Below are 13,332 nucleotides of genomic sequence, written 5' to 3'. Positions count from 1 at the left end.
AGGTATATAGATGAGGTACTTAGGGACATGGTTTAGTGCTAGAGTTAGGTTATTGTTGGACTCAATTAACTTGAGGGTCTCTTCCAATCAAAATTTTCTCTCTCTTTTTTTCTGCCAAGAAAAAACGGTTCCTATTTGAAGGGGATTGGAATAGCTGATCTTTTGAGGTCCCTTCCAATCCCTAACATTCTGTGATTCTGTGAGTTTCTTTTGCAGAAGCTGAAGGTTGTCACAGGAAGGAAAAACCACTCTGAAATACACGAATGCACAGTGAACAGCTGGGAAGGAGAGCAGTACAGAGCAAGACTGGCTGTACAGAGTGCGAGTTCTACTCATGTGCTCTTAGCAATAGGTCTGCTAAGAGAAAAGAGTAAGTGCATTGTGAACTGATTGCATTTCTGCAGATAAGTGCTCCCGTCGCTCTGTGTATCTAGCAAACGATGCTGTAGAGTAAGATTGAAAAGATAAGAGACTGGATTTAAACACAAGCATGGAATTCCTTCACAAGGCTAGGGAGGAAGTTAATTCAGTAGTGGTAATGTGCAACTTTCTCCCTTCTCACTCAAACTTTTCAAAACCTATTTTCCTCAGCCATTGAGCAAACCACATGCCTATTCTCACCATGACACACAACACCCTCCCTGAAACCCACTTCCACCATTCCACTTGAGAAGAAATAAGGAGAACAGAATCCCAGCCCAAATCTACAGCTCCTAGCCAAGTGTACACTACTAACCACAGCCATTGTCCCCCCTCCTCTCTCTCATTGCATAATGTTAGTTTAGACACAACTGCTTCCAAGCAGTTCCTAATTAATATTCCAGTACCAATGCATAAGTCAAGGTTCTTAAATAAGCTAACAAGAAAAGATGTTTCAAATGAAGGTGTCTCAAAAGAAATTAAAAGGATAAAGCACCAAAACAAGATTTCAGGCCTGTGAGGTAAAGGCCTTCTTGTATTAGAGACACAGTAAAGACCTTCTTAGTCTGTGACAATGGCAAAACTGAATGGATCCACACCAGCACAGATTCTCCTGGGAAGAAGGAAAAAAGGAGAGAATAGAAAGGGGAAAAGACAAGAGAGTGTATTCTCCAAGCTCCTTCATATCTTTATTCTACCAGGCAGCCCACTCTCAAAAGCAGACAGGGGTCAGCCACAGCCACACCTTTACCCTTGGCTTGAAAGCCTTTATAGAACTGTAGTGAAGGATTTTAGCAAGGCTTTCAGACGAGAGCTGGTGCACTGTCCTATATATCTGCTTTTCAGTCTGACAGATAAAGTGAACCTGGTTTTGTGCCTTTGTTCCCCTACACTTACTGCAGACAAAAAGGGACACAGATAGCCAACATGCACTTGCAGAAACGTCACATGCGATCCAAACATAAGACACTCAAAAAAGACCTTGAAATTAAAAAGTTCAACATCCATGACTTGTCTATGAAGAATCTATTTTTACCAGTTATGCTGGAAGACTGAAGTGACGTCATTCTCCATTCAGAGATTATTATCCCAGAATGTAAAAAGTCTTTTCATTTTAGTTTAAGATTCTGCTAAAGTTAACCTTAAAGCCCACTCATATCAATTTATCTGTTAATAACCTAATATTACAAACAGTATTACATGCTTTCATGAAGACATGACTAAGTTTACAGTTGTCAGTTGTATTCAGTAAGCAGTAGGACGACAACAGTGACAGGTTAAACACAGGCAGTGCATGTAGAGTGATAACATCTTATTAGACCAAATAACACAGGTATAGTTTATGTCTCCCTCCTCCTCCCCTGTCTGTAAAACCTAGTGTTATAGAAGGATATTACTAACGCCTATAAAAAAAACCCCACTCTACCTCACAATCTTAGACCAACACTATTGCTATTGCTATCATTATCACAAATTAAATATTTTATGAATTAATTCAGATGAGATTCTGGAGAAACTGCATGGAGAAAATAATACCATTAGGCTGATACACAAGAGGGAAGGCCTTAGCTCAGATTTAGAGGCCATATGCACAAACAGTGCAGAGACCACGTCTTTCACGCCTCTTACTACATAACCAGGTAAGCAAAGTTGAAAAGATATAATAATGAATCTTAGAGGAGAGAAAATGTCAGAATCCCACAAAAGATGACATCTGAGGAAGGTTTGTCTACCAGGCACCCTGCACAAACACAGGGCTCACTCCTTGCCCAGAGCTCTATGTGTATTAAGACCAACTGGTGTTTAATGCTCCTTACATCTTTTTCCTGATTTCTAGGAAAATGAAAAAAGAGAGAAAGTTTACCAATTACATTAATAAGTTTGGAAAGATAAAGCATCAAAGCAACTTGCTACGGCTTTTACATCAAAAATATTCACTGGATTCCAGGAGAAAAGCACGAGCTGCAGACAGCTAGACACAGCAGCAACACCCTGTCCTACACCAGATCTGGAGAAGCAGGGAAGACAGAGCATCTAGATCAGGTCAAGAAAGAAATACACAAGTCTGCTCAAATGAGCAAGCAAATGAGGGATACAGGAGCCAAATGGAGAAACAAGAACTCTGCATAAGAGATTTCATCATGAAGTGTCAGCAGAGGAAATCAAATGAGTCACGAGACAAGTTCCAGCTCTAAGGGCCCCCACCCAGCAGCTCCCTCAAAGCAGCCAGGAGAAATAATGAAGTAGAGAAGGAAAAAGACAGCACATCTTGAATGCACAGACCAGAATTCAATATGAAATATTCAACCAACAAATTCAGCCACTGCTCGGTAAGGAATAAACACTTCACTCAGAATGAAATGAAAGACAACCTTAGCACAGCTGATTGAATTGCTTCCCTGACTGGGTGCTCTCACTGTGTGAATATTATCTGCAGGCGAACACATTTCTCTGCAGGCATTTGCATGGCTCTTATGAATGACGACCTTACCATCTATTCTTTTCCCAGCCAAACAAGCCACCACAGCCAAATGAAATGGAATAATAGAAATATTAAGGGCTATGCTTGTGACACACTTGCCTCACAAAATGAGCCTGGCAGCCACGTATTTCTGCTTTTCCAAACCACGCAGCTGCTTGGGAGAAGCTACTGGGCAGTGACTTTTCTGTTATCTCCCCTCATTTACATCTTACACAAACAAGGCCACAATGACAGGGGAAGACATTCACTTGCCCTGTACTTCTGAATATTTAATTGCTAAGGCATGAAATGACAGCTTCACAGAACAACAGTCTACAGGAAAAAAAAAAAAAAAGGTCTACCACCACTTAAGAAAGCAGAAAGGGATTAACATCTTGCTTTTCTGGGAATAGCGAGTGTTACCAGTGTCCTTCATAAAGGGACTTCACCCTGACACAGAGGCCATGGAGCTTTAACAACATGCCACCTCAAGTATGTGCCACTGCAGCAAGTGAACATGAAAGCTGCTATAGTAGCAAAGTTGACGGCATCCTCTGCTGGCAGCAGCAAGATAAAAGCCCAGATTTTTGAGGAGTTCACAGCTCCCAAAAGCACTTCCCTACTGCGTTACCACCATAGACAACTACTATGGCCATGCTCAGAATCATCCTAAGTTTTAATTTCAATACACACAAAGGGGGAAAGAAATTCAGTGAAATAGTTGAAGTGCCCAGGCAAAATCCCATATTTTAAAGAAAATGTCTGAAGACAGACTAGAAAGTTCATATTCTCTTTTCTGCTAAAATGGATTTTAATCTAAATTACTGAGCTTTTGGTCTCCATGCCATCTGAACAATCTGTTACTATACTTCCATTTATTGGGAAGGCTTTGCAATAAATTTGTTTGCTGGAATTACACTGGGTACTGCTAGAAGTCCAAAAGCAGATGCTGGAAAGCAGACTTTAAAAGTTTGTCAGTAGAACCACTCAGAAGGAAATACAGTGACTTACAGGAGCACTCTTTTAGTGTTTGAATGTAGTAATTCCTCACTTTGACAAAAGATGCCATTTGCTCCCCTTACAGAAGACGAAGTGTTAACACAGATTCACAATCACCAAGTCTTCTAAAAAACCAAATTGCAGAAACTTCAGCTAATTTGACAGAGTTGTACAGATGGAGCAAGTAAAAGTAACTGAGCATGTTTGGCTGTCTCCTACAGCCTTAGGCCAAAGAACTAAGTCCTGCAAAGCTTCCTAGTGGTTCCTGTTCTATATCAAGATTTGAGGGCTCTAATAAGCTCTTGGCTCCTCATCTGCTCCATGGGACAAAAAGATGCTCCTTTTCTTTATTTAACCAGTCTTTTAAATCTGGTCTAAATCGCCTGATGTGTTGATGGTAGCCTAAAGCATCCTTAATTTTCATAACAGAAACAAGACCCATTTGTAGCAATCACTGCTCTTTTTATTGATTGAATGACTTAACCTGTTCCTAAAGGAAGCCAGAGATGTTTTTGATTGGTAAACAGTAGGAAGCCACAAAGCAGTCTCATGCTGACAACAGACTCCAGCAAGGGGTCAAAACAGCATGCACACTTACTCAAAATCTTCAAATTCCAGATCGTTTCCCTCTACAGATGGGCTTGAGTTCTCTGATGCGGAAGAAGAGGAGGAGGAAGAGCGGAGACGGTTCTGTTGGTACCGCATAGACCGTTGCCGAATACTGTCTCTCCGGGAAAGATACTGGATCATCCTCTGAGCATAATATGCAGCAGGAGACAACCTGAGCAAGAGTGATATACAGACACTGGTTACACAAGTACAGAATGACAGTCAATTCTGTTTTTCTTTTTGAGCTCCAAGTTCCAGGATGGTAACAATATATCATAAAATTGGATGTTTGCATTTTACCCATGAGTAAGACAGAGTAAATAAAGAAAGCAAGTACAAGTAATTTTCTCTTTATATGCTACACTCCCACGTGATTCCCATGTTGTGCAAACAGAAGTACTACACGTACCTATAGACAAAAAGCTTATCCACAGCACAGAGAAGTTTGCTTCTCAGGACTCCTTGGAGCCCACCGTTTATTTATTACTAGTTCACACAACTAACCCCAGCAAGTTTCCCTTATAAGAATCAAGCCCACTCCCAATGTGAGCTCTGCTTGCAATGCTAAACAGCAGCAGTGCTCAAATAAACACTGAGGGAAAGTGCTGTTGTTTGGAGGATACTTAACAGGAGCACCATAAAGCATCCAGCAGGAGAAAAAAAAGTTTAACAGCTTTGTTTAACTACTTTGTGATCCAAATGGTAGGGATTTCATATAGTGGCTATTTCATCAGATACACTAGATATATGTTAATAGGAGTATTAAAAGCCTTGCATCCTACCTGAAAGAAAAACCTTCCTCTGCAATTAACTCTTAATTCTTTCTCATGCATAACTTGGCCTTAATTTGCATAAACTATCCTGCACCAGTACCACCCCCTTCCTCGATGTTAGACAGGTAACAACACTCTCTTTTCCTACCCTGCATATATCCACAGCTACTGGCACACACTTTCTGTGACATGGTTACTCAGTATTAGAGTCCAGATACCTCAGATGCTTGAATAATAATTTCTTTAGCTTTATTTGGATCAGAATTGACCTCCAATTTGGGAGGAGGAAAGAAGATGACAACAAACCCCCTCCAAGTAGTTAGACATTAAGACGTTTATTCCCTTAACTTCTAGCTTTCTCTCCCTCCACCAGCCCATAGATGTGGTTTTGTTCTTTGTTCAATTCAAGTTACCAGACTGGTACTTCCCAGCATCATGGCAATACAATCTCATTTCCTGCAAAGGCACCACAGCAAGAGACTGATAATGGAAATATCAGTCCTAATTTTTTAATCTACAAATGAAAGTGTGAACAGCTTTAAACAACAAAAAGTAAAACAAAAAACCTCAATTGAACAGTGAATTCCAGGGCACAGTCTAGAGATGAAAACATACTCCTTTGCAATCACAAAGAGGGGTGGCCTGTCTGTCTTACAGGAATGCTACCCATCTTCAGAAAAGAGTTTCAAGTTAAATTTGATTTACAGTGGACCTCACCATCAGCCATGGAGACTCTTAAAGATATATTTAAATTTATAGTGACCAACACCACACATTTTCACTGTGTTATACAACCACCAGCAACAAAAATGCAGCTCTATAATTATCTCTGATAATATGATTATTAGAAGACTTCTCATTTTTTTTCTTCCTTCTAGAGCTGTGCTGATTCTATGAGAATGTACTGGGAATAAGATTTTCCTCAAGTATGGATAAGTTTTGCGTCCACAACAGCGTGAGCAGCAATGACACCAAGCCTGATAAAGTGTTCTGCTACCATCCCTCAAGTCATATTTCAACGGAAAACTACATTTAATAGTATTTCTAGAGACTGCTCCCTCGAGCAGCATGAAAGAAATGTACTAATTCTTCAAGGGATAGATGGTATTAATGTTCTGACTGCAGAAACCCACCAAGGACATTCAGTCTCCCATCCTGCCATACACTGAAGACATATAAGCAAAAAAGGTGACAAGAAAGAAGGGACTGTAAGTCACAGAGGCACAACGAGAGAGCATCTTCTCCAAGGTGAGCTCCCTGTACCCTACCGGGCTGCTGTCTCAGCAAAGAGGCAAGTTTAGCAGACACACTACAGGCTCAGGGGGTCTAAAACCGTAGTCAACAAGCAGCAAAAGGGTAAGGGGAACCACACACTCCGTTTGTTTTGGATTCCTCCCAGATCTTTTATGTACTGTTTGATGAATTAGAGCTGTTCATGCTTATATAACGTAAGAAGGTTTCACCGTACAAACACAGCACTTCCCCTGAAGACTTAATAGGCCAAATATAAAAAAGCAAGACATTACAGCAGTGCGCTCATAAATGAGGAGCTATTCTCTTCTTTGGCCTTTTCCATAAGCCAAAGTCTCTGCATATGCCTAAAAATAAGTCTACAGTAGAATGTGTGCACACAGAGAAAGAAAGGAACATGGAAACAAGGCAACACTGGAAAATATGAACCGTGGTCTCATCAGTCCAGGAGTGTAATCACTGAAGCTTTTTTCTTTGCCAAGATCACACCAAGGGAGAGTTTTACAAAGAGATATGAAGAATGAGTTTTGCAGACATTTAATCTTCTCAAATTATGCAGCACATCACAAGAAAAAACACAATGATGCTTGTTAGAAGAACGAGTAGGCAATAAAGATTGGCCATAATGGATGATGAGATGCCAGATTCAGCTTCCTGACATCATTTGGTGTGCAGCCTGGATAGTCTGTGAAAAAGATTCCCAAAGAGAAGACAAGAAGCTTAAATTTGGTACACAGATAGAAAGGTGTGAGGGATAAAGTACAAAAGGGCAGGAGAGAAACATACTCAAAGCAATAGGCTATAGAATTAATCTTGGCAGACGAGAGCATGCAGCGGAAAAAAAATGGTATTTGTCAGGCTGTATCTGTGTTTGGAATACAGTTATGACACAAATCAGAACCAGAGCTGAGAGCCAACATAAGAGATTTTGCTGTCCTGGAGGGATGAGAAGGCTGCAAAGCAGCATAAGAAACACAGTTTAACATGAAACATCTCTTCAGTTCAGTCAGCTACACTGAACGTATATATAATACACAACTGTAAATCAGCCCCTGATCAAAGTTAGTCTACCAGTTGGCTAAACACACATCAGTCACAGAAGGCTGCCTAGTCTATTTATTTCTCACCTGTGCTTCTAATAAAGCAGCAGCAAAACACAGACAGAAGTTATCCAGTAATTCTTAAACTGAGTCTGCATTCACAGGACAGTACGTTGTATCTGACTACACCACGGGAGCTAAATTAGCCCAGTCTCTGAGGTGACTGGACCTCAGCCTCTCCTCCTCTGAACCATCTGCTGCCACACAAAATCACCACAGAACAAGGCACTGAGTGGGAGAAATGTCGCACTGCAAAAACCAGAACCGAACAGCTTCTGTCTCATCCAACAACCGTGTCAGCGAGAGGCTGTGCATCCTCCAGGCACACAGTGCTGCTGGCTGGCCAGCGCGAAGGGGAACTCAGGAAAGAAGGTGTTTTGCTAGCATTAGTAAGGTTCAAGCATCTTGCTCTAAATGGCATCATGCATACTAAAGAGCGAGCTACTACATAGCACAGTGTCCTCAGCTACAGCCAGATATCCAAAACAGCTGGCTGTATTTACGGCAACAATCACCACAGGAACACCAACTGGAGGGTCTCTACAACCACTTCCCCAGAACAGCACCAAGAACTGGTGTATCTGTATCCAACAGCACCATACTGCTGGGCAGACCCTCCTATTTCCTTAACATTCCAGAAGGATTGACACCACTCACCAATTCTGCCCTGATGCTGATGGCCACGACATTCACTGACATTCTTACAGCTCACACCTCTAAATGTCTCTCAGCCAGCAGACATGTTCTAAAGGGGGTTACCTGACTGGTGTCATTAATTTCCCTGGTGATGTCTATGGTGGCACACACACCAGCAGTCCTTCAGCTGAAGGTAATGCTGGTAGCAGACACCAACTTTTAGTTGCTTCCGTTCCACTCCAACTCACAGGCAACATTCGGCCTGAAGGTCTCTCTCCTAGTAACATTCTAGCAGCTAAGTTTTTTTTTGGAGTCTTATCTACCAAACATCCTTACAATGCTTTATATATACAATATGTGAGCATATTTTTGAGTATTACTGTTAGAAAAAAAAATAAAATAGGTGCTTTTCAATGACAGCTTTATTTGATTCCTCTGCAGATTGCTTTCTGAGCTCAGTACACACGGAAACTGTGGCGAATGACAGAACAGCCAAGCTGACTTTAAAGAATATCAGCAAGGCCACCAAGAAAGAATGCTGCAGTCTACATCAGAATATTCATTCTACATCCAAGAGAACTTCAAAAAAATGTTCTCCCTGCCTCACTCCTGGCCTAGCTTATTCAAATATAGCACCATTACAGACAGTAGATGCAAAACCAAAACATGCACACATGCTCTCAAAAATAAATTCTTCAAATGATGAAGTTTAAAAAAAAAAAACTCAATTGGAAACAGCTTGGTCTTAAGGAGGTTTATATATTTTTAATATATATTTAAACACATATACACACACAGACACATATAGATTATTATTTCACCTTTGTTTCACTTTTCCACCTTATTTAAGAATAGCTGAAAGCCATAACTTTCCATTACAAGCTTCTGATGTTACAAAAAACTCAAAATGCAATAACACTCCTTTTAATCACATCCTCAATTTCTAACAAGTGAAAAGGTCACTTAGAAAGATCTTACTAGCCTAGCGCAAAAGTAAGGTTTACTGAAAAAGACTCTAATCTTACCCCATTCAATCTTGCAGCTCATGCTGATTATGCATCTGTGAAACTCATCCTCTGAAAAGGACAGTGACACTTACTGGAACAGATTAACCCTCTTAGAAACAGTTTCAACACTCTCTCCCAAAGCTCCTTATAAACTCAAGCTACTATGGCTTCTACGGCAACCTAAAAACACTTGAAAAACATTGTATCAGTTGAAAAATGGCTTCGAGCAGAAAAATATTTCTGACAATGCTCCTTATGCCAGGAAATGTCTCAGACATTGATCCCTTTCCATACGTTTTACTGAGCTTCATCATAGCAGAGATCTGACAGAAGAAAAAAAGAAATCGGTAACCTAGGCAGGCCCTCCTCCTTTTCTTTTTTAAAAGGCAGCTCCTGGAGAGCCAGAATCTCTGCTCAATATATCTGCCTGCTTTGGATTATGCATTGCAGAAATAAGAAATGGTGCATTTTCAGCCATTTAGCAGCTCTTGTCATTCATAAATTGACCTGAATGTAGTAATACCACTTAATTAACATTTGTAAAATATCATTTTCATCTTCCCAGGTAAATCAATCAATTTACTTGTCATTTAATCAATTGCCATCCAGAAAGTTTTTACATTTGTCAGCATCATTCTGACATGCAGTTGCCAAGACCTACTGCAGTTACCTGTCTTGGTTTCCCCATGACCTTACATATACTTAGCACACCCCACCTTACCTTCACCTCACTGCAAACAGTTTTATTTACGCCATTCCTGAGCCTTTGAATGATCTTTACAAAGTGACTTTGTTCACAATAAATGAAAAAAAAAAAAGCCTAATACAAGATTCACCTCTACAAGGCTTTATTTACAGAGATCGTTAGCAAGAAGTTATTACCAGCATAATTATACCATGTAGCCAGTTTGCAACATAGCCTTTTATTTCAGAACTTATACTTAAAGCATCATCTGTATAAAAATGCAGATTTCGTTAATGATGTAAAAAAGAACAAGAAAAACAAAACAAAACTAACAAAACAACAACAACCAACACCACCAAACTCCTTCAGCAACTTATTTAATTTTCATACACTGGTATTCCTGCACTCTATGATAAATCCTAGTAGCCTTGAATTCATGCAGCTATGCCAGAGGTTCCTTAAGAGGCTAAATCAGTTATATTTTACACTTACTGAATTTTCCTCATTCATAGCTTTGTTAAACCGATCTAACGAAAGCTTATTTGTCACGATTTATTCTTTGAAAGCTCGCAAAGCTGCTTGCTGTTCACAATTCTATCATTTCTTCTGACAGAGTCTGTGGGTCAAATTATCCCATCTGTTTCCTTCTTAATACACTAAGTAGAAATTGCAAAGATCAGTCCTTTCCATTTTTGTTAACTCTGCCATATTTGCTTTTTCTAGTCCTCTGAAACACACCCACCTCTTCTGGAGATTAAGCAGCACTACAGGTGTTTCTGTGTCTAATGTCAATGATTCATGACTCTTCAGAAATAATTGTCAGTATTTTTTTCTTAGTTAAGTATACATAACGTCCTGGTTATGCTGTCTCTCATAAGCATACATTTATGGAGACATTCCATTCTTTCAAGCACACTGTCTGCTCACACCAGCTCCTAATTGCCTTTACAGCATTTTCCCTTACTCCTGATTACTCTATTTGTTTTTTCTTCATTTTTCTTCTAAAGATATTTCAAATTTATTGATATAATCTCATTTACTGTTGGACCTGCTTGCCACCTAGTGTTCTCCATCCCAAATTATTTCAGGAACCCTTATGTGCTTACTCAAACAGCAACTTTTCCCGACTCTCTCCCAGACTTAACAGCATCTGCTCATTTGGTTTGTACCCCGCCTCTATGTCACATCATTGAGGAGGAGACAGGCTCAATATTAGGACTATTCCCAAAGGATTCAGTAAGCTATATCAAAGTTATGCTTTTGACTACGAAACTTAAATGCCTTTATATTGCATTTAGCTCTTACCTGGCTGGATCTGGGTAGATTGGATGTTCCCTGGACCCTGCTCCATCGTAGCGAGATAATGAAATGAGGGAAGACTCCAATAACCTTCTAGAAAGGAAAAACAAATGACAAAGTCAAAGACTACTCAGGAACAACCCCCCTATTCATGCCCTACTTTCTGAAACTTCTTAAGACTATTAAGAGTATTTCTAACATCAGTGCAGAGAATTCTGCAACATACTGAACCACTCACTGATGGTACAAGTGTTTTCATCACATAGCTATTCAACATGTAATATTCTCATTGCACAGGAGAAAGAATACCTCAAGTAAAAAAGAAAAGTTGTCCCAAACCCACTTCCAAGTTTCAAAAGAAAGATGCAGATGCTCCTTCTCCTTTGCAGACAAGTCGTCCCATTTTATCAGGTCCACAAACACTAACACTGCATTGGCCGTTTGTGAAATTCTTACCCACTCAAAGGTGGCTACACGGGGAATAAGCTGAGGAGCACAGGACAAAGAACACACCTCGGCGTCTGGCCTTCAAGGGTACAGCTGGTGTTTTCCACAATAAAATAGTCAATCTTACTCTCAGGCTCAGAAAGAGAGGTTTTCAGCTACCAAAAAAATGTTCATTTCCTCTGTATCTTAATCAGTCACAGGGAGAGATACCAAATATTCACTCAAGAAGTAAATGTATGCAAATGCAGCCAGACAGCTTGAATCTGTGAGAAGCGAGTCTGAGTCATGAAGGCAGCAGAATCAAAAGTACACAGCAAGAACATGTCCTCTACCATGGCTTCTATATCCACCTCTATCTAGCTTCTTGTCAGAAAGCAGAGGATGCCATTGTTTCAAGACTGACTCATTCGAGCCTGTTGCAGCCATTAGATTAACTTGAGAGATGATTTGAGGTGGGTGTGGAGAGTGCAAAAAATCAACTGCCAAAGTTCCTAAGGCTGCTTAAGCTCCCTTTCAAGACTTTTTGCCTCAGAACTCCTGGTAAATTGTTTTCCAGTCTTTGTAACTAATGAAAACTGTTGTGGTTTGAAAGTCAAAGAGGTCCAACACCACACCTGTTCTATTCACCCACACACATAATCGGTGAGAAAGATTTGAACCTACACTCCTAATCCACAGTTAGCATTTGCAATGCAGGACAGCAAGAATTAACACAGGAAGCAGGAAGAAGGATCAGACATAATCCAAGTCCAACTCCCCACTTCTAGCCAGATAAAGACAGTAGAAATGCCAATGAGATGTGTTTTTTTCCAGCAGCCATCCCCCCATCAGGATCTTGACAACTTTTCACTGCCTTCCAGCAACAACAAACCTTCAATTTTGTATTATAAATCTAGAATACAGAAAACAACAAGAGATTGTTACAATTACTTGGAAAGGCACGTATCAGCTCAAGAGACTCAGCACTTGCTGCAAAGCACTGGGACTCTACAGAAGGCAAAAAAATCCTGTCCTCTCTGGCACGAAGTTGCTTGGCAACCATTTATCTTATTCAAGAACAGTTATTAAATCTCTTAAAATTTCAGATCAATTAATTCCCCAGGTTATTGAGTCAAAAGCTCTAACCTTCAACACTGCTAGATATTAGGAATCCCTTGGCTCCCCAGAAAGTTATCATGCTTCAATCCTGCCTTACCAAACACTCTCTCCTGCTCCAAATATATAAGTCAATACATGCAAAAACAGCTAATTCAAAAGAAATGGTGCAACTGCTTTATGAGGTATACCTTACGTCCCATACCTATGAGGTAAACCTAGCACCTGCATCATATATAAACTGCTTTTATTCCTTCTGGGTGCAAAACTAGAGAGATTAAAAACAGTAAAAGGGATATTCTACCTATTCAGTCAGCTGTCCCCTTTCTACATGACTGGCTCAGATTTCAGAGACCGCAATGCCAACACGCTTTTTAGAAGTCCGCTCTTCAGAGCTGCTTATGCAGAGCACTCCAAAGCCAGCAGTTTGCAAGCAGCCTGGACACACCAAGGCTGTCACCCTACTGCACCATCCTGCCTCATCACTGGACTTTATCAGGGAGAAAGAGCCGCCACAGCACACAGATCCCAGCAGGGCCATAGCCCTAGA

At 40.4% G+C, this 13,332-nt stretch overlaps 1 protein-coding gene across 6 annotated transcripts in view; it reads right to left on the bottom strand.

The window, feature by feature from the left end:
• Nucleotides 1–13,332, bottom strand: part of AMBRA1 (autophagy and beclin 1 regulator 1) — a 133,222-nt gene that overhangs the window by 88,479 nt on the left and 31,411 nt on the right. For all 6 annotated transcript variants that reach the window (XM_065838475.2, XM_065838474.2, XM_071809150.1 and 3 more), the window contains 2 exons: nt 11,247–11,333; nt 4,479–4,661 (listed from right to left, as the gene is read on the bottom strand). In XM_065838475.2, the coding sequence (XP_065694547.1) occupies nt 4,479–4,661; nt 11,247–11,333 (270 nt within the window). The remainder of the gene's footprint in view (nt 1–4,478; nt 4,662–11,246; nt 11,334–13,332) is intronic.

The sequence above is a fragment of the Patagioenas fasciata genome, chromosome 5 (genome assembly GCF_037038585.1).
Source record: "Patagioenas fasciata isolate bPatFas1 chromosome 5, bPatFas1.hap1, whole genome shotgun sequence".
NCBI lineage: Eukaryota > Metazoa > Chordata > Aves > Columbiformes > Columbidae > Patagioenas > Patagioenas fasciata.
The sequence above is the reverse complement of the archived record's forward strand: the minus strand, read 5'-3'. Positions and strand labels throughout refer to the sequence as shown.